Source organism: Quercus lobata, chromosome 2 (assembly GCF_001633185.2).
Source record: "Quercus lobata isolate SW786 chromosome 2, ValleyOak3.0 Primary Assembly, whole genome shotgun sequence".
In the NCBI taxonomy this organism is placed as follows: domain Eukaryota; kingdom Viridiplantae; phylum Streptophyta; class Magnoliopsida; order Fagales; family Fagaceae; genus Quercus; species Quercus lobata.
Genome location: NC_044905.1, coordinates 32682704 through 32709093, shown reverse-complemented (window position 1 = coordinate 32709093; position 26390 = coordinate 32682704). Strand labels below are relative to the sequence as shown.

At 37.0% G+C, this 26390-nt stretch overlaps 3 protein-coding genes across 3 annotated transcripts; 1 reads left to right on the top strand and 2 right to left on the bottom strand.

The window, feature by feature from the left end:
• Nucleotides 1-1696, top strand: LOC115959795. Its single transcript, XM_031078382.1, has 4 exons — nt 1-153; nt 239-409; nt 506-990; nt 1100-1696. Exons 3-4 carry the CDS (start codon nt 895-897, stop codon nt 1628-1630), a joined length of 627 nt encoding a protein of 208 aa, XP_030934242.1. The 5' UTR covers nt 1-153; nt 239-409; nt 506-894; the 3' UTR covers nt 1631-1696.
• A 4868-nt stretch (nt 1697-6564) lies between these two features.
• On the bottom strand, nt 6565-7632 carry LOC115963262. Its single transcript, XM_031082209.1, has one exon. It carries the CDS (start codon nt 7630-7632, stop codon nt 6565-6567), a length of 1068 nt encoding a protein of 355 aa, XP_030938069.1.
• A 7286-nt stretch (nt 7633-14918) lies between these two features.
• Nucleotides 14919-23788, bottom strand: LOC115975370 (nuclear valosin-containing protein-like). Its single transcript, XM_031096127.1, has 16 exons — nt 22841-23788; nt 20305-20426; nt 20106-20194; nt 19997-20029; nt 19712-19805; nt 19371-19413; nt 19182-19282; nt 18464-18528; nt 17804-18300; nt 17643-17730; nt 17407-17547; nt 16567-17129; nt 16057-16195; nt 15903-15971; nt 15662-15814; nt 14919-15461 (listed from the first exon to the last, which is right to left on the bottom strand). Exons 1-16 carry the CDS (start codon nt 23065-23067, stop codon nt 15348-15350), a joined length of 2538 nt encoding a protein of 845 aa, XP_030951987.1. The 5' UTR covers nt 23068-23788; the 3' UTR covers nt 14919-15347.
• Between the last annotated feature and the right edge of the window lie 2602 nt (nt 23789-26390).

Below are 26390 nucleotides of genomic sequence, written 5' to 3'. Positions count from 1 at the left end.
TATTACAGTTTAATTAAGGGTCGTAGCTCGTCCGACTGGCTTTGGAAAAAAGAGTTTTTATTATTTCTGGAAATTGGGCTGGGGACCCAGCTGATGTGAGTAGTCCCCCCTTCCCACCTTTTACCAGCCCTCTAGGTCGTCTTCGTCCTGAGGGTATGTTTTCTTTCCATTTTATTTCATTTCTCCTTACTTTTTTCCTATCTTTCAATCGTCTAACTCTTTTTCTTTGTTGATGCAGCTGTTGCTCGTCCACGCTTGGACAAATTTTATCTGGACCAGATAGACGTGGTTCGTGCCTTCCCTGGGAGGACTTTCCACAATTTGGTTACTCTCAGTCGTCTAGCAGCTTGGGGACTTGGCCCAGTGCCTACTGCAGAGAACCTTAGTCACGAGGAGATTACTCGTCGAAGTAAGTATCGTCCACTTCATTTCTCTTACCTTTCTCTTTTTTTCTTTTTTTTTTTTCTTTTTTTTTTCTTTTTTTAATTGGCTTTCCTCGTTGCAGGAATAACTACAAAAAGGGAAAACAAGGAGAAGGCTGTGACTAGTGGGGACGAGGATGTTGTTGCACCTCCGTCTGTCCAAGTGGCTTCCGTCCAGGCTGGGAAGAGGAAGCCTAAATCAATATCCAGTACTGTAGACTTGGACGACCTCCCAAGCCGTCGAGGCCCTAAGTAGCAAAAGTTTGCTAAGACTTCCCTTCTCAAGGTCCCCAAGTTTGTACCTCCAACAGTGAACTTGGACGAACCTTTGGTGGATGTGGAGCTCGTCCAAACAGTCCATCCCGTCCAGAGCGATCCTCCTTCTCCACCCAAAGTTTCTCGCAAGCCCAGCTCGTCGAAGACCTCTGATTGTCCTTCCAATCTAGTTCTGGACGAGGGTTATGCATGGAGGATGTTCAAAGGAATCGTCACTGATCGTGAAGTGAATGAGTGCTATAACATGTCAGTGAAGGAGTTTGAACGTTCTGGCATCCATGACGTTTTTAAGGTAAGTCTTTCCCTCATCCTTGTGAAATTTTTTTTCTTTTTTTTTTTTCTTTTTTTTTTAAAATTTTTAATTTGAACAGGATGTCTAACTCCCTTTCGTCCATATGCAGGCTATATCAAAATTTTATACAGCAACCTGCCAAGCCAAGGAGCTCGCTACAGCGGCTAAGACGGCTAATGATAAAGCCAAGGAGCTAAACAATGAAGTTCTACTAAAGAAGGGGGAGGTCCTTAGGTTGATTGAGGATTTTAATCGTCTACAAGGAAGTGAGACGAAGCTGAAGAACGAGGTGGAAGAGCTTAAGGCCGACAACTTAGAGAAGGATAACCGCATCGTCCATCTTGAAGGACAAGTTTCAGAGCTTACCTCGTCCTTGGAGAAGGCATGTGAAGAAGCTATTGCGGCCTTTAAGAAGTCTGACGAGTATAAAAATCGTCTAGACAATCATTATGCAGTTGGCTATGAAGACTTCCGTGTTGATGCTAAGGACGCATATCTTGATTTGGACTTCAACTCCTTCAAGCTTCCCCTTGCTACAGAGAGTTCCTTGTTGCAGACGAGTTCCGAGGACGTCAACATCATGGACGACGCTAATACTAAAGTCACTCAGGATGACCCCAAGGCTAGTTTGCCCAAATGATTTGCAATTTCCTTGAAATTTTGTTTTACTTTTATCTGGAAGTGCCCGTTGTTTTGGGCTTTGTTTCTTTTTTTTTTTTTTATTCCAGTTCATATAAGTACAATTGTCTCGTCCAAGATTGTGGACGAGTTTTATATACAGTTTCATTTTTACTACTTAAGGGGTTTTTGGACGTGGGTCGTCCTCCCTTCTTTAAATTTCATGAAAAAATGAATACTTCTATTTTCATCTTCCATTGTGTTTGAATATATACATTTCCAGCTTCATGTATGAAATTTTTATTTTCATAAGTCATATTATTTGAGACTATGTGGTTTGTCCACTCAGGAATTCAGTTCGCCTCGTCTTGAGTATGGGGGTGAATTTTTTATTACATCACTAAGATAGAGTAAATTGATTCCTTTCAGCTTATGTATAGTTCGTCTATGAATGACTTCCTTTTTGATTGAATTTTTTCTTCATTCACAATCATGGACGATCATTTTGTCGTCCTTGATGATTAGACCTCCCAACGATTTCTCGTCTAATGCAATGGATTGTTAAGCTAGTTTTGAGGTCTTTGCTCGTCCGTGTCTCGGACGGACACTTCTCGGATTTCATCTCGTCTTGAGCTTTAGACGGATATACCCTTAACTTAGGTTTCATCTCGTCTTATGCTTTGGACGGATGGACCTTAGCTTCATTTTTAGCTTAGGTTTCATCTCGTCTCATGCTTTGGACGGATGTACCTTGTTTCATTTTTCCTTTGGAGGAAAGCTTATGGACGATGTATCCTTGCGTCTAAGGATTTCATTCGTCCATGCTTATCTTTTTTTTTTTTGGGATCAATCTGAATGAACATACAAAGGATTCCAATAATATACTTGAAAACACAATATATATATTTGAAAATCCAAACTTATATAAACATTCGTCCACAGGCATGGCACATGCTCATGAGCTAGTGCCTTATTGAATTAAAAATACAAACCAACTCGTCTATGAATAGCACAAAAGTGAAAACACTAATGTACTTTCTAGGGGATTATTAAAATACTTAAAACACACTAGTAGTAAACACGCTTCTGGTCGTCCAGGTATCTCGTCCAAGGACACTTTTGTCAAGAGTCAGTACTTATTGATGGTATTTCCTTAAGTGCTCAACATTCCAAGAGTGTTCTAGCCTCCGCCCATCCAAAGCTTCCAAATAATAGGATCCTTGCCTCTTGCAGTTGATAACCCTATAAGGTCCTTCCCAATTTGGCCCAAGTTTCCTGTAGGCTGGGTTTCTTGTTGCCAAGGTAACCCTCTTCAGGACGAGATCCCCTATGTTGAAACGCCTAGGCTTCACCATGGCGTCATATTGCCTTGCCATGAGATTTTTGTACCTCGCTGTCCTCTGTTCTGCATCCATCCTAACCTCGTCCATAAGGTCAAGGTTAAGATGGAGCTGTTTTTTGTTTTCTTCAGCTTGATACCCCCTCACCCTGTGGCTCGTCATGTGTACTTCTGTTGTTATAACTGCCTCACTTCCATAGGCTAGTTTAAAAGGAGTTTCCCCTATTGGAGTTCTCGTTGTCGTTCTATAAGCCCATAAAACACCTGGTAACTCATCCGGCCATACTCCCTTTGCCCCTTCGAGCCGAGTCTTGATGATCTTCAACAAGGATTGGTTCGCTACTTCTGCCTGGCCATTGGTCTGTGGGTGGGAGGGTGAGGAGTAATGGTTTTTCATTCCAAGCTGTTCACAAAATTCCCTGAAAGATGTGTTGTCAAACTGTCGTCCATTGTCAGACACTAGTACTCTAGGTACCTCGAATCTGCATACAATGTTCTTCCAGACGAAATTCTTGACATTCTGCTGCGTAATTTTTGCTAAGGGTTCGGCTTCCACCCATTTTGTGAAGTAATCTATTCCTACCACCAGAAACTTCATTTAACGAGTTCCAGTCGGAAAGGGCCCCAAAATGTCTAGTCCCCATTGCGCGAAAGGCCAAGGGGCCATCATTGGCGTGAGATATTCTGCTGGCTATCTGGGAATGTTGCTGAAGCGTTGACATTGATCACATACTTTGACATATGCCTTAGCATCAGCTTGGATGGTTGGCCAATAATCCGCTATGGATGACTTTATGGACGAGTGATCTGGCTCTCGAATGGTTTCCGCATGCTCCTTCGTGAACCTCCCTCAACATGTAGTTTGCCTCGTCCGGAGCCAAACATCTTAAGAGATTTTGAGAAAAACCTCTTTTGTATAACACTTCATCCATAAGTACATACTTGGCTGATTTGACCTTGAGCTTCCTAGTTTCGTCCTTCTCTTCTGGAAGCCTTCCGTCTTTCAAGTATGACACTATTGGGGTCATCCAATTTCTGTCACCCTTTATCTACAGCATTTCTGGAAGGTCTATACTTGGCATGTAGTGTACCTCATCCAACTCGTCCAACGCTTCATTCGCAGATGCTTCCTTCGCCAGAATATCTGCTTCCATATTTTCTTCCCTCGAGATTTGAACCTAATCAGCTTTTTTGAATTTCTTTACAAGGCGTACTACTTTCCTTAGATATTTCTTCATTCTGTCTTCCTTCGCTTCGCATGTCCCATTTACTTGGCCTATGACCAATTGAGAGTCTCCCAAGACAAGTATTGAGTCTGCTTTTACAGACTTGGCCAACTCCAACCCCTTTAAAAGGGTTTCATACTCCACTTCATTGTTAATAGTCTGGTATTGCAAACGGGCCTTGTACTTTAATTTGTCTCCTTCTGGCGACTGCAAAACAACTCTTATTCCTCCAGCATACAATGTAGACGATCCATCTACATGGATGACCCATTTGTTATTGTACTCTCCTTCCCCAAGATCTTCGTGACTCGGAGTGAACTCTGCGATGAAATCTGCTAGGGCTTGAGCCTTTATTGCATTTCTCGGTTGGTACCGAATGTCGAATTCACTAAGTTCCACCACCCATTGAATTAGCCGTCCTGCGGCTTCCAGCTTGTTCATTGCCTTCTTAAGCGGATGGTCCGTCATGACATTGATGACATGAACTTGGAAGTGATGTCTTAACTTCCTAGAAGTTATTATTAGTGCAAAAGCCAATTTCTTTATAAACGGATACCTTCCCTCTGCTCCTCTGAGTGCTCGGCTAGTGTAGTACACAGGTTTTTGTACTTTCCCTTCTTCTCTGATTAAAGCTAAACTTACGGTGTGTGGGGACACCGCTAAGTATAGGTATAGTTCTTCTCCTTGCACGGACGAACTTAATAATGGGGCAGTAGTGAGATAGTCCTTCAGGTCTTGGAAGGCCCTTTGACATTCGTCCGTCCATTCAAATGCCTTCTTGAGGACTTTGAAGAAAGGTAAATGTTTGTCTGTGGCTTTCGAAACAAATTTGTTCAAAGCAGCAACTCGTCCTGTGAGGGATTGGACTTCCTTGATACTCTTCGGTGGCTCCATGTCCAATATAGCTTGGATCTTATCTGGATTCGCCTCGATTCCTCTTTGCGAAACCATGAACCCTAGAAACTTTCCCGACGATACTCCGAATGCACACTTACTTAGGTTCAACTTCATCTTATATCGCCGAAGTATTTCAAAGGTTTCCTGTAGGTCGTCTAGATGGCTTCCCTCGTCTATGCTCTTCACAAGCATGTCATCGACATAAACCTCCACATTCCGTCCTATCTGTGGATGAAACATGTGATTTACCAACCTTTGATAAGTTGCTCCTGCGTTCTTCAAACCGAAGGGCATCACTTTGTAGCAAAACAAGCCTTGGCTGGTAATGAAGGAAGTTTTTTTCTGATCAGCTTCATCCATCTTGATCTGATTATATCCTGAGAAGGCATCCATGAAGCTTAGCAATTGATGGCCAGCCGTAGAGTCCACCAATTGATCAATGCGTGGCAAAGGATAACTATCCTTAGGACATGCCTTGTTCAAGTCAGTGAAATTTACGCACATTCTCCACTTTCCATTTTCTTTCTTCACCATCACCACATTGGCTAACCAATCCGGGTAATAGACTTCCTTAATGAACCGTGTCGTGGTCAGTTTCTGAACCTCTTCCTTGATCGCCTTATCTCGCTCGGGAGCAAATACCCTCTTCTTCTGACGAACAGGCTTAAAAAAGGGGTACACATTCAATCAATGAGTGATCACACTTGGGTCGATTCCTGACATGTCGTCATGACTCCATGCAAAAACGTCAATACTCTTTCTCAGGAACTAGATGAGGTCTTTTCTTGCCTTTTCCTTCATACCTGTTCCAATTCTAGTGAATTTCTCGGGATCATCTTCTTGCAAAAGAACATCTTCCAATACCTTTGTGGACTCTACAATAACCCTTCTTTCCTCGATGCTCATTGTCTGCACCTGTTCGTCCAAAACCATCATGGCTAAGTAGCATTCTCTAGCTGCCAACTGATCTCCTTGTGCTTGCCCTATCCCGTACTCCGTAGGGAATTTGACTGATAGATGGTAGGTAGATGTTATCGCCTTTCAACTGTTCAGGGTTGGTCTTCCAATAATGGCATTGTATGAAGACGAACAGTCCACCATGAGGAAATTTACTTCTCTAGTTATCTGCTGCGGGTATGACCCTACCACTACTGGTAATGTAATGGTGCCTACGGGCTACACCTTCATTCCTCCGAACCCTATCAGTGGTGAGCAAACTGGACGAAGTTGATCCCGCCCAAGCCTCATCTGTTGGAAGGCAAGGTAGTACAATATGTCTACTGAGCTTCCATTGTCAACTAACACTCTCCTGGTCGTATAATCTGCAATAAGCAGAGTAATGACAATCGCATCGTCATGCGGGTGATGGATCCTCTCTGCATCTTCGTCCGTGAAAGAAATGGCCGGCTCGTCCCTTGATCTCGTCCTTGGTGATCGTCCAGAGAGCTGGACATTTTGCACCACTTTGAGATATATCTTCTTCGACTTAGAAGATTACCCCATCGAATTTCCTCCAACGATAATCCTTATCTCTCCTAGTGGGGGCTGGGACGATTCCTCCATTTTTCCTTTCAACTTCTCATCTCTATAATCCCTTCCAACAAAGTGCCTCAGCTTTCCTTGTCTAATAAGATTCTCAATCTGCTGTTTCAGGTCATAAAATTCATCCGTGTCATACCCATGGTCCCTGTGGAAGTGACAATATTTATTCTTATTGCGCTTATTAGGATCTCCTCTCATCTTCTCTGACCATTTTAGGAAAGGGTCGTCTTTGATTTGCATGAGCACCTGATCGAATGGAGCATTCAGGGGCGTATAGTTCTGGCTTCTTCCCATAGGACCCGTCTTCCTGTTATCTCGTTCTTTCTTATCTTCCGTCCATCCCTTCTTTGGACGAGGGCCTTGTTCCGAGTGGCGTGTTGGATGTGCTTCCATCCTTTCAGCTCTTTTCCTCTTCTTGGCTATGATCGCATCTTCTGCATTCATGAAGTTCTGAGCTGAATGGACGAGCTCAGCCATAGTTTGAGGCTCCTTCTCATATAGCTTGTGGATAAATAAATCAGAATTAATCCCGTTGTGGAAGGCTGCCAGTAGAAGCTTGTCGTCCACCTCGTCCACACTAAGGGCTTCTCTGTTGAAGCGAGTGATGAATGACCGCAGGCTTTCGTTCTCCCCTTGCTCTATGGTCAGCAAGCTGGACGAAGAACGCTTGTGTCTTTGTCCCCCGATGAAGTTGTTAACAAACAGTTTGCTTAACTTTTTGAAAGAACCTGCAGAACTTGGAGGTATTTTGCTGAACCAAACTCGCGTCGGGCCTTTAAGGGTGGTAGGGAAGACTCTACGCATGATTTCATCAGGGACCCCTTGAAGGTGCATAGTTGTCTTGAAGGTAGTAATGTGGTCAAACGGGTCACGCGTTCTGTCATATGAATCCAGGGAAGGCAGTTTGAATTTTGATGGTAAAGGATGACCGTTGATGGCAGCCGTAAAGGGAGAGTCGATTCTGTGGACCAAATCTTCTATAGGATTCGTCCTCCTCATGTTCTCTTTCATTTCCTCCATGACTCTCTTCATTTGGTCCATTTCTTCTTTCAAGTGTGGTACCGTCCGTGAAGTAGTGCCTCTTAACTGACTTCCAATCTCAAGATTTTCTCTATCGTCGTGACCTTGTGTTTGTCCTTCACGTTCCTCACGTGTCTGTCTTCTCTGATTGATCTCTATTCTTAACTCTTGGTTTTGGCGAGTCAACTCCGCCATTGTAGCCGCCATAGATTGCACATGTTGAACAGACGATGTCTGCATGACTGGTGCGGATTGGCGATCACGTTGGGGATCACTTGAAGCGCCTCTGCTTCCCTGACGACCTGGGCTAGTAGCCCTCAACTTGGTCCTGACCATCCTAACCTTTTGTCACAGAAAAGAAAGTTGCACAACAATCTCTTCCCACAGACGGCGCCAACTGATATCGCTCCGAATCAGTAAGGTGGATGATCTGGCTTCGGTGGGCTACTGAAGTGGTGGAAGGCCTACAAGAAACAAACAGTCAAAGAGGAGACCGGAGAATACCGGCCAAACCCTTTCCGATGAAGAAGTTAGTCTCGCAGAGAAGGGAGTTCCAAGTATTTGGGGGTAATGTCTCAGAGAAATTCTTACCTTTGTCGAGTTCAGACCGGTCCTTTATATAGGGACCCTGGGGACGGTTATTTGTCCAATAACCTCCCCAGGATTTGTGGAAGCCAACGAGTCTGGAGTTAACTTCCTCAACGGCTACTAAAATTGTAACCGCTAACGGAAGTTAACTTATTTAATGGATTAGTTGAGATAGTTGCGGGTTTAGTAACCGCTACAGAGAGTCAAAAGTTCTAAGTGTTGCGTAGTCGTCCGTCTGGTGGAGGACTGTTTAGTCGTCCATGGACATCTGAAGGTCGTCCATGGACGACCTTCATCATGGACGACTTTATCATCCATGGGAGACTTCACTGATCAAGAGTAGTATTATTGTCCATAAACACTTTTACTTCTTCTGGGGTGATTCCAGGTCAAACTTGATCAATTGGCTCTGGACGACACCTTTGGACGAACCAGAGTTAGACTAATTTTCTGCTCCCCTATCACCCCCAAACTTAGCAAATGGTGTGTGGTCTCTTTCTTTGTTTCTTTATTTTTACTTTTGTTTTTTGTTTCCCTTGGATGTGTTAGAAAACCCACAGGAAAACCCCAAAACCCTTACCTCTTTGGCTTCTCACTCTCTCATACTTCAAAATGTTTGAAGAAATCAAGGTTTCAAAAGGTCGAGGGGTGTTGGTTGCGTGCATTGTGTCATCAACTAATGGTTTGTTGCTTTGAGAGAGAGAGAGAGAGAGAGAGAGAGAGAGGACAATCTTATACAATGAGCAAAAACCCCATGTTTTTAAACCAACCAAAACCAGATGAAGTAGGGATACGGTTAACACTTTAAGAGCATCCGCATCAGACAATAGATAATAGAAAAAGGGTATGATTTTACACATTTTATCCAAAAAAACACCCACATCAGTCATTCTAAATCACTGTTCCTTTTCAAATTTGCTAAAGTAACTGTGCATATTTACACGGTTATTGTAGTTTTCTATTTTATTTTTTTATTATTTTTTCTCTCTCATCTCTTGTTTGATTATCTGTCCTCTCTCATCCAATCTCTCTTTTCCTCTACCCTCTTTCTCATCTTATCTTCTCTTAAATGCAACAACAAATCATCAAATTCTTTAAACGTAAATCAATCTAGATCCCAAATTTATCAAACTCTCTCCTCAATATATATATATATATATATATATATCAAACCCAAATTGCAAAAGAAGAAGAAGAAAATGTAGAAATAATAGAAGAACAAGAAGGTGTCAAAGAAGAAGAAGAAGTAGTAGCAGCAACAGTCAATGGAAAGTCCCAAAATCACCATCCATGTAGTGGAAAAATCTACCCAAAATCACCACCAAAATTGCAAACTCAAAATCACTGGCCATAATCAAACTCAAATAGAAAAAGAAAAAGAAGAATGAGAATGAGAAGGAGAAGATGAAGATGCTGAAGAAGAAAGAAGGAGAAGGAAAAGAAAAAAGAAGAAAGAGGAAAGAAGAAGAAGGTGGAAAAAAAAGAGATAGAGAGTGTCAAAGATACTTTGGAGAGTTTGGTAAGGTGGTGAGACCGGTGTGAAATAATAAAAGGTGAGAATGTATTATTTAAATAAAAGGAAAAATGCAAAACTGGCCCTCTAACTTTCACCTTTTTTTCATTTCAGTCCTCTAACTTTCAGTTTTGTTAATTCAGTCCTCTAACTTTTAATTTTTGTCAATTCAAGGCTCTGTTACAAATCTATTACTGCTGCCGTTTCTACTGCCAAAACAACGTCGTTTTGCATGTTGTTGTTGCTGTTGTTGTTGTTGTTGTTGTTGTTTTTCTTTTTTCTTTTTTCCTTTTTTTTTATAATTTTAAATTCGGAATTAAAAGAAAAATCTGGGAAAAAAAAAAGAAAAAGAAAAACATTAAGGAGAACGACGTCGTCATTCCCCTTCCCTGAATCAAAACTACGTTCATTAAGCTGCAAAAATATACCTGCAAAGTGGCTGGGAAAGAAGCGGAGGACAGGCAAGGAGGAGCTACATTCAGTCAAGGCAGAGCAGCGACATGGTTTACACGGCAAGCAGGGGCAGCAAGTAGGGGCGGCAAGGTTCCTCGCAGCTGGTGAACTCAGTCGCTCTCTCTCTCTCTCGGACTCAAAGCTAGGGATTTGATTCTTGAATCCTTCTTTTTTTTTTTTTTTTTGACTTAGGGAAGGGGAGAAACGTCGTCGATCCCCTTAATGATTTCTTTTTTTTCCCAGATTTTTCTTTTAATTTCAAATTAAAAAAAAAAAAAAAAAAAAAAAAAAAAAAAAAAAAAAACACAACAACATGCAAAACAGCGTCATTTTGGCAGTAGTAACAGATTTGTAACAGAGCCTTGAATTGACAAAAATTGAAAGTTAGAGGACTGAATTGACAAAACTGAAAGTTAGAGGACTGAAATGAAAAAATGTGAAAGTTAGAGGGTCAGTTTTACATTTTTACCTTAAATAAAAGATGGTGTAAAATAGATAAACTAATGTGGGTGTTTTGTAAAAGTGTATAAAATAGAAAAAGTATGTTTTTTTTTACAAAATAGACAAATTTTATATCCATTGATATGGATGCTCTACATGTTAGAGAAAGACATGGAGTTTACTAAGTTATTTAATTAGAGACTTAACTATTTTTTTTTTTTAATATCTAAGGAAACAATAAGAAAGCAACTACGTAGTTGTGCCACATTCCTTCAAATTTGTGTATATTTATTTATTAAAATAAAATAAAAAAGGTCTTGGAAGAGTGCCTCTTAAGGATTGGTACAACAACGCAGTCGTGAGTCAAAAGGTAAGTTCCGGATTTCAAATCGTTTTCGGCGGATTGGAGATTTTAAAAAAAAGTGTGTTCCCTCTGCTAATTGGTGGCCTAGATTCCGGGTCAGACACTTAAGACTCAAGATTTTTAGGGTCCGTTTGGTTGGGAGGATGGAAAAGTGGGAGGATAGAAAATTGTGGGAGGATGGAAAAGTGGAAGGATAGAAAAGATTTAGTTTTCTCTCATTTGTGTTTGGTTGGAAGGGTGGAAAAGTGGAGGGATAGAAAACTTTTTTGTTTAGTTGAGATAAAAAATGAGATGATGAAAAATGAAATTGATATAAATTTACCATTATATCCTTACTAAATATATAAACAAAAAGTAACACATTTATTATTAAAAAAAAATTGTATGGACACTTTAATTTTTTTATTTATTTATAAAATAAGCAAATGCTAAAAGGATATTTAAAAAAAAAAAAAAAACAGATAAAAGCAAACAAAAAGAACCAACGTCTACTGTGCAAAATTTTATCCACAAAAAAAAAAAAAACAAAAAAAAAAAAACAAAACCAAAACCAACGTGAACGTACTGTGCAAACCTGTAGAGATTTTATCCATGCCCAAAACAAAACAAAAAAAAAAAAAAAAACGCCGGAAAGACAAAAAGTTGGCATGAGAAAGAGAAGGGCAATTTTGTCCAATATACTCTTCCTCCTTTTCTCCCCCATTTTCTCTTCATTTTGGAGAGATTGAATTGTGGTGGGCCCAGAGAGAAAATAGCTGGGCCCCACCACTTTTCTCTCCCCCTCCCCCTCTCATCCAAACACCATTCCCACCCATTTTCTCTCCTATTTTCCACTCTTTTTTTTCCATCCTCCCTAAAATCCACCCATCCAAACATAGCCTTAGGGAGATTTAAAAATTTGTGAAATATCTTCTAGATTTTCAGGGAATGAATCGTGCTTGGAAAAATAAGGCATCACGGGATGAAATCAATATTAAGGGTTCAGTTTACCTTTATTATTATTTTTAATTAGATATCTTCTTTTTTAAAAAAAAAATAAATAAATAACAATGAGAAATAGTAATAAGTTTTAATCTCTACTTTTTATTTACTTAGTTGATGAAGTGATAGTTTTTCATTAAAATAAAATAAAAAATTTAAATTAAAAAAGTACTGAAGGTAAGCTAAACCCCAACGTTAAAGTTGCCCATATCCTTTTTTTTTTTTTTTTTTTGGTAGAGAAAAAAAAAATATATATATATATATATATATGTGAAAGTTGTCCATGTCTGTCTTTAAATAATATGTTTTTTGAGAGTAAACAATTGGCATTAGAGTAATAACAAAATAGCATCTTTGAAGTCTCGTTCTTTATATACAAAATCAATGTGAAAGACAGGGCATAGCTAAGAATGTTTGCTTGGGGGGTCGAGTTATAGTGTTGATACAATAATTATAATTCATAAATCTATTAAAAATTCCACTATTATTTTAAGCATTATAAGCCTATCATTATTCATATTATTAAAAAATTTCTTATATTTTAATTTTTTTAATGAATTATTTGGCACCTAATTTCAAATCCCAAAAAATAAACTTAAAAAACTGACGATATACTAACTGGAATAAAAATGTAATATAGTAATATACCATCATATAACTATAGAAAAAAAAAAAAAATGAACACAACCTTAATAAACAAAGTATGGATCTGATTGCTTAAACTAATTCATTTCTAAGCTTGAAAATGGAGGTGATATTCCTCCTTGTCTCTTTGTTGTTAAGAAAAGGGGGATTTCCCTCCTTGTCTTCAGCAGTAGAAGTTGTTTGTCCCTTCTACACGAAAGAGTGTTTTTTTTTTTTGGGTTGTCCTTTTGTCTCTCTAGGGATATCAAGAGTATCTGTGGAGCTTGTGGGGTTTTTTTGTTGTGGGGTTGGGGAAACACTTTTTGTTTATTCGGGTTAGAGTTTCTACTTCATGCAAATCAGTTATCTCGATCTCTAGCTTTTACAAGTTGAAAGTAAGGCCATCAACGCAATCAAACAAACCAGATTTTTCTAATGTTCGTCTAAATCCATATGCGCAAGGTACTAGAGCTACCCAAATGGAACAAGGCTCAGGGGAGTCGCCGCTGAAGGAGGGTCCAATAAAGTGCAATCAAGGGATATTAATGAGGTGCAGGTAACGCCAGATTCCTTGTAAGGATCACAGAGTGAGTTATTACCTAATATAGCTGGCCAATGGACAGAAAGTGAAAGCAAATTTCTGTTTTTAGAGGGTGTTGCTGTGATTCCAGGAAACCCTATTTAGTGGGTTAATGCAATTAATGAGCCGCAAAGAAAAACAGATCCTGGTCCACTTAATTCCGCCCCACCATCAATGCCAAGCCCAATTTGTGTCCATTTAAAGGTTAGTCAACCAACATGTGCATACTTGGCTTGGATGGTGTGGAATCAAAGAAATAAAACCCAACTGAACTTACAAGCTGCTTCGTTTCATCAAGTGGCAGAACAGGAAAAGGAAATGTTGGCACAGTACCGAGCGAATTTGCAGGTTCCAAATGTCCAGGTAATAAATAGTGGCAGTAGAGAGATGAGGTGGAGATGCCCACAAGCTGAGTTGGTGAAAATAAATTTTGATGGTGCTGTATTTAGTGCATCAAATATGTTCGGTATTGGAGTGGTGATACGGGATAGTAATGGGGCTGTTTTGGCTTCTTGCTCACAAAAAATCTCTCAAGCATACAAGGCTGGAGTGATTGAGGTGTTGGTAGCCCTTAAGGCATTGTCTTTTGTGTTTGAGTTGGGATTTCGTAGTGCTATACTTGAAGGTGATTCTCTTGGACTGATTCAAGCTTTGAAGTCAGAGGAGCATAGCTTATCACCCACGGGTTTATTGATTGAAGATGTGAAAATGTTTTCTAACAATTTTGTAAAATTGTTGTATTCTCACATTAAGAGAAACGACAATAGAGTTGCTCATAGTCTGGCTAAAAATGCATTATGCATACTAAATTTTCAAGTATGGATGGAAAATGTCTCATCACATATTGTTTCGATTTTACAATTGGATGTAGTTGAATTACATTAATAAAATCCATCAGTTTCTTTCTCAAAAAAAAAAGAAAGAAAAAAAGAGTATATTCTTAAAAATCTAAACACCAATACAAACTTTGATGGTTTTGTTTGACTGTGTTGAGAATATTGGGATGAGATGAGTTGATAAGAAATAAATAATGGGTTGGTAATACTAAAGAGGAAAACAAGCAAAAGCACTTGTAGGCTGTAGTTTCCTTGACATGAGAATGAAGGGAGAAAAGTAAAGTTATGTTTTGAAATGGTTAATGGGTTGACATCTATGCTATTTGGAGAGAGAATTATTGATCATTGGATTAATTACAAAAGTTTGGACAATTGAAAAGGCCAAATATTATTTTATTTGAGGACAAGTTTCTTTAAACTGTTGGATTAGTACAACTTTGAGGAACAAATAGGTGGGCGGTTATAATTTTTGAGTGTGCCCACTGCCCATATCATTTTACCAATAATGCTATAGTAGAAATTTTAAATTGGTGGGGGGGAGGGGAGGAGGGGAGCATGTGGCTTCGCCGCTTGTGGAAGAAGTTATCAGTTCAAAAAAAGATGCGAATGCCGCGAAGCAGCATTTGTAGGCCATTTTAAGACAAAAGTTCCCTTCGGAACTAACTATTGCTATTTTTCCATACAATATTCCAGAAATAAACCAAATAAAAGTTTCTGTTTTTTTGCCATATGTGATCCTTTATCATTATTAAAATTCTTTTTGATAATTTAAGAGAACTTCCCTCGTATTAGTTGGATGTCACAAAGCATATTGCACAAACAATAGTGCTCAAACATATTGGATTTTAAGTCGGTGACATGGGATTTTTCCAAGTTTGTCTAAGATGCTAAATAATGCTCAAACAATTTCATAAAGATTCTCTAAAGCATAAGTATTTCCTAACAATACCGCTAAAAGAGCAAAGAATAGTTTTTGTTTGGAGGCAAAGCCACAAGAATTAATAGAAGTGGCTTTTGTTCTTATTCTTAGAATCAAGCAGCAAAAGGTAAACAAGCTCAATCTGAAGCATTATACACACATATCCTAAGTAAAACTAAGGTAATAATATTACATGATGGGATGGTTCCATATTTTCAATTACTAGAGATAAAGGACTAGTCAAGTGGATAAACTTCTCTTCCACTTTGTTTTCTTCCCAATCTTTTTGTTGATTGTTATCTCCTTGTTACCAAGGAGAAGAAGAACGTTGTGGTCAAAAGTTGAGGCTTATCCATCAGCATTTCTTAAATATTCATGTGCATGGTATTATTCTTACAACAATCTTCTGACCTCCATTATAAGAAGTAAGTTAACTGCTGCTTCTTCCTTGAACCCCCTTCTCCATACAATTCGTTCCACTGCTTTAACTCACCCATTATAGATCCCTCAGATGCAAAGCTTGCAGCAACCTACATTCCAAATAGCGAATGGAATGGACTAAGCATTTGTATAATAACAAAAACTTCAGTTGCTAGGATATATATACATATTTAACGAAACTAAATCCTGTTCCTTGTAGTCCAGGACCACTATATATCCCAAAAAAATCCAAAACCAATGACACCTCAAAGTAACCCAGATGTTAGAGAGAAAAAGAGAGCTATTTTACCTGACTCTTTGCCAGCCTGAAGTCTTCCATATTCAATGGCCTGAGGATAATTACCCTTTCCTCCTGACCTTCTTTTGTGTCGGAAGCACCTCCTGAATTCTGCCCTACTACAGATTGGACTTCTTTCCCTTCTGCAGCTCTCTGCTTTCTCTCCTGCAAACATTTTTTTACAAGTAGAACATAAATTAGAGTTGCTCCATGAAGCATTCAGGTGACAGCTTAAAATAGATAATACACGTACTAAATCTTTTAGTCTCTCTTGCTGTATAAGCTCTCTAACTGGTCGATACGCTGCTGTAGTGCAGAGATTCTGTATATAAACAATTATGCCAAATCAAATAACACCCAAACCCAATTACACATCACAGAATCAAAAGTACATATCAGATGCCAACCTTGAGATCACTTCCAGAATATCCTTCTGTCATAGTTGCTAGCTCCTTAAAGTCTAGTCCTTCTTCTACCTTTTCCTTTGACAAGAGTGTTCTAAAGATCATTTCCCTGTTCTCCACGGATGGCAACCCCACCATAATTCTGTTCATCAAAGTAGGCATCACCATAAGCAGATGATTTTCTAAGAGATTGCAGAATAATTACTATGTTTCTGTTGGGAATACAAAACTATAAGTTGAAGCATTGAATAAGAGACTAATAGTACTATGAGTTTCTTTGGGAAACCAGATATGGAGATTTTACAGTTAGCTTTCATGCCAACAAAAGAATAACATAATGCTACAAAATCTTCAGAGCAATAGCATTCTCACAGAGCTGTAACATTAAAGTCTATTAGATTAAACATGGAAAAAGATAAATTTCATTCCTACAGAAAATTTAGAATGGCAATGCAAAAAAGGAGACTCAATAATGTCAAGCAGCAAGTCTAATGGCAGAACAAAAAGAAATACCTCCTTTCAAAGCGCCTAATAATCGCTTCATCAAGGTCAAATGGCCTATTGGTTGCAGCAAGAACAAGGATGCGCTCACCCGGTTTTGTCAAGAGCCCATCCCAGTGAGTCATGAACTCATTTTTTATCTTCCGCATGGCTTCATGCTCCCCAACTCTGGTCCGCTGCCCAAGCATGCTATCAACTTCATCCACAAATATAATAGTTGGAGAGACCTTAGCTGCAAGTGTGAATAAAGCTCGAACATTCTTCTCATCTTCACCAAACCATTTAGAAGTGATGGTAGACATGGATACATTTATGAAGTTCGCTCCAGCCTCCTTGGCAATGGCCTTGGCCATCATTGTCTTTCCAGTGCCAGGGGGGCCAAATAGCAATATTCCCCTGCAGGGCTTCAGAAGGCCTCCCTTGAAGAGGTCAGGTCTTCGAAGAGGGAGCATTACCAGTTCCTGAAGGTTCTCCTTGATCTCATCTAAAGCACCAATATCAGCAAATGTTACACTGATCTCATTTGCTGGAATAACCTCTGGTCTAATGCGTTTCTCAAACTCATTGTCAGGTTCCTGTTATAAAGTGAAATTCAGAAACATTTAAACATAAATAAACAAAAAAAAAAAAAAGAATGAAAAAATTACAGTAGAGAAATTGGAGACTTGCAATGTTACTATGATAACATGAGACTTAACCTCAGAATACTTATAGTTTTTATTTCAAGTATTTGGTGGTTTGCAATATTGTTCAAATAAAGATAGTTTATCACGCGTACACTAGTGCAGGTGTTTAGGACACCTTTAGGTTTTCTACAAAAAGGGGGAAATATTATATATAAAAAGGGCTTACCTGAGCTTTTGAAGCTGGAACTGAATTATCACCATCTGCCTTTGGTGATGAAACTGATGTCTCTGTTTCACTTTTATTATCCCCTGTGCTTTCAGCTTTTGTTTCTGGCTTCATGCCAACAGCCCCTTCCCCTCCTGCATTCTGCAATCAATAGAAAAGTAGCACAAACAATTCATACTGGTACTATAGCACGTCTGTTGTTTTCAACCTAATGTATAAACATAAGTCTAACAGACCATAGATGTTTCAGCTCGCGCTTCCAACTTTAATGTATCTTTGCCACTGGAATTTCCTTCCTGGAATATACTCAATCCATGGGATAAACTGTTCCACGACAAACACTGTAAGTAAATGAACCTGAATAGTGATGGGAGATTCCTAAAAATGTTAATCTTACCTATTAGATGATATAACAAGTTTTCCATTTCTGTATTCAGGATCCCTGTTATTCATTAAATGATAAGAAATAGCTGACACCACAATCTCTTCAATGTAGTTACTGAGAACCATTGCGTCTCCCATGCAGATTGAATCCAGATCATCACAATCAAGATCATTTGATGAAAGTACTTCCATGATGTGGTTTTTGTTGTCCTGAACCTGGATCATCCTCATATCCTCCTCCAGTTGAGACTTCCAGTTGACAAGATGGGATTCCTCTTCTGGAGGCCTGATATCAATATTATAAGGGAATATAGCAGTAAGCCTCTCATCGTCATCTCTATAGTCATTATCAGGATCTAGACCTCGTGAACCAAGAATCAGCACTGATCCAGACAGTTTCTTCAGCATTTTCTGGAACAAGTTATATATCCTTTGCGATCTAAACAAGAGCTTATCAACATCCCTAAGATACAACACAATGGGAAAGGTTTTTGACACATAACACAAAACCTGCAAAAGAATTCAACATGGATTCCCACCTTTCAATATCTTAATGAAGTTATTAGTGAATGCAAACCTACAAAAGCCTAGCCAAATTTTCATGGACAATACATGGTAGCTGTAGGAGGTAACAAAAGAATTACTGCTGAAATTCATGACAAAAAGATAGTACCTTATAAAGAGACTGTATAAGAAGCCTCTCATCAAAGGACCAGCTACTTGTGCGCTTGAGAGGACCTAAAAAATTAAAGGACACCAAAAAAAAAAAAAAAAAAAAATCAAAAGCAGCAGAAAGCATATAAATAAATTAAAAGCATTCAACAAATATATTCAACACCTAACCGTTTAAATTTGATCAATGCAAAAATTCATAATTAATCTGACAGATGCGCTTGATTGACTGGGAAAAGACATCATAAAGGGAATTTGCACTTAAATCCATATTAATTAACATCTGATCCCAAAACAAATCATTGACCATACAGCGAGTCAACCTTTCATCAGTTAGCTGAAACTTCAATAGCATGTAAGCCATTTAAAGCATCTGTAACACAACATACCAAATTGAATCACCCTCAAAAAAGGTTCCTAAATCTTCATTGCATGAAAACGATTGCAGTCAACTTTAACTTCAGTAGATCCTTGGTGAATAGATGCACAAAGTTGTTAAAAAAACAGAATACAGACAATAATGTGCATGGCAATAACTTGAACTTCTTGTTAAACATTGAAAATTGTAGGAGTAAACATATGCATCACAGAGCATGACTTTTGTGTTAATAAACTGCATCAATAGCACAACATTATGTATCATACATGAGACACAACATTATTCCCTGTACTTTCTTGTAGAATCACATAGTGATCAGGAATATATATTGTGGCAAAACCTGGATTTGTTGAAATGCTTTGCGAAACGAGGCTACTGATATTAGCAGAAGCAGAGGCATTCCTGCGAAGCTTAGAAGGAAGTGAAGAACCTTCTGTTGGCCTGCGAATATAGGACAACATAGAAATGAGGAAAGAGGAAAACTACTACTTTCCCTTGTCTTCAATTATGAATATGTACAGTAAAATACCTTGAACCAATATCCACCCCACTGCTTTGCCTCCGTATTGCACCTGAAACTAAACTTGGTCAGAGCTACAGCATCAGATGAGAATAATAGCATATGTGCATATAAAAAAAGGAAACCAAAATATTAATTTAGTCAAGCATGATAATATCAATATACATGTTATACTACCTAAATACTGTAAACAAATTCCTATATCCTGGAAACTAGACTTACCAGATTCTGCAACAGTGGTTGTAAAACAAACTCTGAAGTACATAATGTGTAAATCAAATGATAAGAAAGCAGTCACCACTCATCAACGTGGTTCACTAACATGAAAAACAGCCATCTTTCCATTATACCTTTGGGTTCCTCCCTCTGTTGAAGAATTGAAAATGATCCAAGGAAGCCAGACAACCGCTCCAGTGTTGATGCTGAAATGGACCTTTTGAAATGCTACAAAACAAGATCACAAATTTAAGGAAATAAAATGAAGGAAGTTCAATAGGTAACTCATCGTATCAGAAAAAAGCTGTCAGAAATTTCAATGCTCCAGGATCATGACAGCATTGGGAACGTAAGCAAGACAATCCATACACCAGCAACACCACACAAGAATAGCTCATTATAGATTAGGGAAATCTTACAGAATCTTTGGCACTACCATATTTGCTCTGAATCTGTTCAAACCCAACCATTCAAATTATTAGTACACAAAAGCGAATTTCATAGAAACCCACAACATCAGATGCTAACCTTCAGTGAAAAGTCAGTTACATCTAACAGTAGTAACTTCGCTTCAAAGAAATGGGCTAAAGCCTTGGCAAGCATTTGTTGGTAAAGTTCTTCAAGACAAAAATTATTGTGATTATTACTTGTCTGAAAAATTTGAGTGCAATCACATACTATATCCATGCCAGATCAGGTATACTTTATAGCCCAGATAACCACCAACCTGCAGGTCCTGAGAGCAAAATAGCTCGACTTGCAGGAGCAAGATTTCGTGTGTACTTGGAAACATCAGCATGCTTCAAATGGACATAGGCAGCACTCGTTAGCAATACCCGTGTCTGCTCACTGTCATTGCAACCAGCCAAATAAGCACATCAGAAATTGCGTAATAAAGTTGAAGGACACTAGTCTTAACGGTAAGTGCACAGACAACACTGTGAAGCTTCTTCAGTTAAAGCACTAACTAAAACTTGTAACATTGACATTCAATATAACCATACAAGACCATATGGTTATGGTGAACTTAGTGATCAATTTAGGGGCCATTTTAGAATATGTAAGTCAAAACAAAGAAAATTACTTTGATGAATCTAATATTTGTCATTAATTCCACTTAACTGGTAAAATCTAAGTATATAAAGCATTATACAAATTGACTTGAGAACAATTTTTGTTCAAGCGCACGGTATAGCCATCATGTTACACACAAAATGAAGACCTTCCTTAGTATTAGGAAAAGAGTCTGGATTATTGCTTATGACTGACCAATTGTAACATAATGATAATTATTTGATCATATGATCATCCATTTATTGATGCTCTAAGAAAGCGAACAAAAATAATAGAAAGTATCACATCTTATATGGAACAATCGAACTTTTAATCAACACACTCCAATAACCCTCAGGCCTATTAAGAACAAATAGAGATGATCCTAAGCCAATATAATGATGGGATTAATTGGATAATTTAGTTGGTATCATGGAATAAATCTTGTAGTTTTATCATCATAACTTTTACAATAAATCTACTTACACAAATTGTTTCACAATTTAATGAAAAGAGCAAGTTCTTAATAGCATAGGATAAAAATAGTGCGGTGATGTTGCATCAATTATAAGTTAGATCAAAGTACACTTTTGGCCCTTAAAATGTATAATTTTTTTTCCCTCTCATTTTAAACCTTAATGTTTTCAAGTTTTCATTTTGACCAATCATATTTGATTCAATTTCATAATGACCATGTCATCTATTTTTGTTACTAATCTAGTGACGTCTAGAATTATATAGGTGACAATGGACGTCACTTATGCGACACTCATTAAATTACTAACAAAAATAAATGATATAACCAATATAAAAACAAAATCAAACATAAAAAGTTAAAATAAAAATTTTGACACGTAAAAGATCAAAATGAAAATAACCCAAACTGTAACAAAAACAATGTACTTTAGTCTATAACTTGCCACTTTTATCCTTAACATTGCTCTCCCATCCCAATTAAGACATTAACCCTTTTTCTTTAGAGAAAAGTTAACTTGACTTCCTAGGCATTCGTTGAACCAGACCCTTTTCTTTAACCAAAGTGTTGTAAATGGAACAGAAAAATAATAATGGTTTCTAAAAATAGAATAATTCTTAGCCACCACACCAATTTGGCAGCTAGTAGACTGCTATATCGGGAAGGTACACTACCCCATAAATATAATAATAATAATAATAATATATTAGAATAAGAGGCAGGCATTGGAAACCAAGAAATTCAACTCGAATCGAAGACCAAGGAACAACAATACACGTGAAAGGATCAGAATCTCCATCAGATTTATTAAAAGGAAACAAAATTTGGTGTTACAACCAGCATACCCACAAAATCCAAACAGGCCCATTAAATTAATTTACATGGTGCTCCGTATCTACAATCACTGAAAGCCCCACAATATCAAAATCAATATCGTATCAACAAATATTACTTTAAAAAAAGTGTATAGAATTAGAATATTCAAAGAAGCAAAATCCTCCTCTAAAATTTGACCGTTTCATAGAGTGGTTAAACAATTTATTTTCAATTTTTATATAATATTATATAAATTTTCATACACTTTTTTATTCCTACGTATTTTTAAAAATTATAAACAATATTTCTCAAATTACTCTACTAAACCAACAATTTCACAGAAAAACATACTTCCATTCTCGAGGTCTGAGAGTGCAAACAAAACAAGCAGGATAAAATATCCACAATATTTTATTATATTTATTTATACAGCATAATTGTCTTAAACGTTTATTATTCATTATTTATTTATCTTTAAAAAGATTTTCTTACCATTAAAAATAATTTACATATTTAGAGTTTATTAGTGGCTTTATATTAAATTGTAAATCTCAATTGACTCATTTCTATTTTTTATTAACGAAATCAATGATCACAAATTATATATAAGCACAATTAATGTAAAAATTTTCTTTTTCTTCTTTTTTCTAATTACATTTTTTAAATCAAATTAACTTAAATGTCAGCCTTCAACTCCGTTAAATTTTGTAATTTTGTCGTTTAAATAGATTAAATAAATTCTGAGTAGCGTGCATAAATTAATTGTCTTCCCTGTTCCCAATCCCACATCGGCTAAAATAAATATAAATTAATTCATTTTAAAAAAATTAATTTTTATTTTGAGAACATAAATTAAAATTAGAGAAGAAAAATAGAAGTGGAAGGGGAAAAAGAAGAAGGGAGAAACGGTAAGGGTGACCTGAGGTAGTAGGGAAACTGGTCGAAGGTGACGGTGCTTTCTCTGCCGTCAACAATTTGCCTGAGCAACTCCTTCTCCATCTTGTCAGGAGTAACGGCGTTAGAGGCAGAACCGTTTCCGGTCCAGTTGGCAACGGTTTGTGATCCCGAAGCCAAACCCAAACCCACTCCCACTCCCACTCCCACCCCTACACTCAACGCCGATATCAGTATGCTTTTCTGCTCCATTTTCAATTCCACACCGCAATTTTCACTCCAGGAAAACCAGAAACTTGTAACCAAACAGACTACAAAAAATTAAACTGGAGAGTTTCTGCTTTGATAACCGCTTTACAGTGACAATAGAAAAAACACGTAGAGATGGAAAACGTAAAAACAGAGACAAGTATTTTTTTTTTTTTTACTAGGAAATAGAACAATGAAAAAAAAAGAAAAAGGATCTATTAACCGCTTTACAGTGAAACGGAAAACACACAGAGAGAAAAAGTACTTTTCACTCGGAAATGGAACAAGGAAAAAGGATCTACAATAGGTTAGAGTTTTGTTTGATTAACCGCTACATAAATTATCAATCACTTTGAAACAAATTATGTAAAAAGAATTTGAGAAAAACTTGAATACTGGTTCTTAAATATATTTTCGGACAACAATAGCAGATCTAACGGAATTTTGACAATAAGAAATAAACCACGTCCTTTCTTTTCTTTTCTTTCTCTCTCTCTCTCTCTCTGTTTGTTTGTGTGTGAATGAGATTTTTGTAGTACGTATTTATAGGGAGCGAAAGAAATGGATCCTAAGAAAGACTACTGGCGTGGGCGGAAAGGAAAGTGGGAATGAAAGCAAAAAGCGGTGCCATCATATATATGTAGGAAAGAAAGAAGTGCGAGAAAGAGAAGTAGTAGTGCAGGGAGAGATTGAGAATTGAGAGAAAGAGACAAATGGTGGTAATTAATGGGTGAGGATAGTAAATAGTGGGAATGGTGGTGGTGAAGTTTGTTCCCGCCTTTTGAGGCCTCCCTCTCCCTCGGTTTTTGGGTTTTTAAAGACAAAAGGACAATTCTCAGAGAGTAATTGTAAAGGTTGTTACGTGTCACTATTTTTGAAAGTTTTTAACTTAGAGGCAGGGGGGGGACCACCCAGTGGAGGGTGAATTTGTAAATGACGCAGCCGAAATACTGTGAGGAGGAGGGAGACAGAACGGTACAGTACAGTACTCAGTAGAGTACTTCAGGATTATCCACGCCGTTCCTGCTGACTTTGGACGGCGCAGATGCAAGTGGACGCACCAACTTACATTTTTTTTGTTTGATGAACAGCACCAACTTGCATTTAATCATTATCTCTCTGCATATATAATTTTTCCGTAACGTGATAATGTTGAGATACAGTTAATTCCACAACTTATTGAGGTGATTAGTGTAGTGTGGTGAAACCTTCAGTGTCCGACACGATGCTATTCGGATATATGTTCACATTGTACCGTGTCAAATGCAGACAAAAACATGGAACACAAGCACTATCCATTAGTGTAGTATCATTTTTACAAACATGGGGCATTAGCATGTATCATTTTTACTAATTTAGAGCATTAGCATTCAGAGATGTAGAAAAAAAAAACATATTTTGCATTCTCAAACATTATTTTATTTATTTTACCAATTCATTTTACAACTCACTTTACATCTTAATTTTTATTTTTACATACAGCCGAATAAAATAATATAAACTACCTAATAAAATAATATAAAATACTATTCTCTCTTTTTCCTCTTACTTACTTTTTCACTTTACATACAATCACAAGATTAAACTAAATTTTTTTTTTTACAACATATGCAACCTTATTATTCATAGGTTGCAAATTTTTTTAAGTTTACAAACTCGGATGGAGTGAGTTTTTGGTGGCTTGGGTTATAAAATAGCAATTGAGAGTGTTTACACCCCTAATGTTAGTGCTCTTATTAGAACTTTTATTAACATTATTTTTAGGAAAATAAAAAAATATTATGTCCATAATATTTTCATAAAAAATTTTAAGTGTTAAGTTGTTATTGGTGGACATAAAAGTTATTTCAGTAGTAGGCATATATTAAAACCAATAATAACTTACTACTTAAAATTTATTGTGAAAATGTTGTGAACAAATCTTTCCTCTTATATTTATTATATATCAATCACAGTCTATCTCCTGAATTGTTGTTAAAAATATTGTTAACTTTGTTGTGTTTTAAACTTTTTTTTTTTTTTAAAAGAGCATGTTCTAAGTTCAATTTTTTACTAAAACCTTGAAAATTATTCAAATCTTAAATGATGAAGCAATCTATAAACATGACATTATACATTCAACTAGAGTTTTTAAGTACTTTTTTTTTTTTTAATGTTTTACTTCATCATGTTAAATTGTGATGCGGTCAATTGTTTATCTTTTTTTTTTTTTTTTGAGAAGAAATTGTTTATCTATTTGATAATATGTTACAACACATAAAAAATTGAATTATTTGAATTATAGACGTTTCTATTGAAAATATTAAGACGTACTAGTTGAACTATAAAACTTGTAGTTATTTTATATATTGACATAAGCAACAATAATATTAGATATGACAATAATTTTGTCACATTTGCTAATGACTCACAATATATGTTGAATCAAATGCATGCATTAAGTATGTTGATGTAATAAACAAGAGTATTGTAGCTTAATTGGTGCATTTTTATACACAAATATTTGAAGGTCTAAGGAGAAGAGAGTTGGAATAGCAAGATTAGCAACATATTATGTGCCCGTTTGGGTAGAGCTGAAACTTGCGTTTCAGCTCTACGTTTTCCTACCTTTTTTTTTTTTTTTTTTTTTTTTTCTCTGCACGTGAACAGTAAAAGCACTGTGCAGGGGACAAAAAATACTATTCACGCACTGTTTACGTACTGTTCATGCACTATTCATGGGTCCCACGACACTATTTACACATTTAAAAATTATTTTGCTACAGTGTTTTCAGTTTTCAGTTTCAGCAACAATAAGCTCAATCCAAACGGACCCTATAACTATCTTAAAAAAAATATATATATATATATATATATATATTGATGTAATTAGAATGGCATATCTGCATATGCATTAGTTAATTAATGCATAACTACAATCATGCATGTGTAGTACCATACGGAATATGAAATTTAATAAATTAAATATCTTGCTTTTGCACTACAGTATTCTATAACTTATTTTTATTTGTTAAGCAAAAAAAAAAAATTATTTTTATTTGTTAGAACTTAGAATAATGGTTAATATGAATATTATATTTTAAATAATTTAAAATTTTGGAAACAATGAAGAGTAATTTATCCTATTCCTTTATTTGTAAGGCAAATCTTCTTCTACCAAAAAAAGTAGGAAATATGAGTAAAGCCCATGCACATAATAAAACCATGTGAAGAAGAGTTGAACTCCACAGAGGGCATATATGCCTACAGATTTGAAGCTTCCCATCTCTGGGTTGGCAGGCTGTTCCAACATCTGAGGCTCTAGCTAGCTATGCATTGGTTCATCC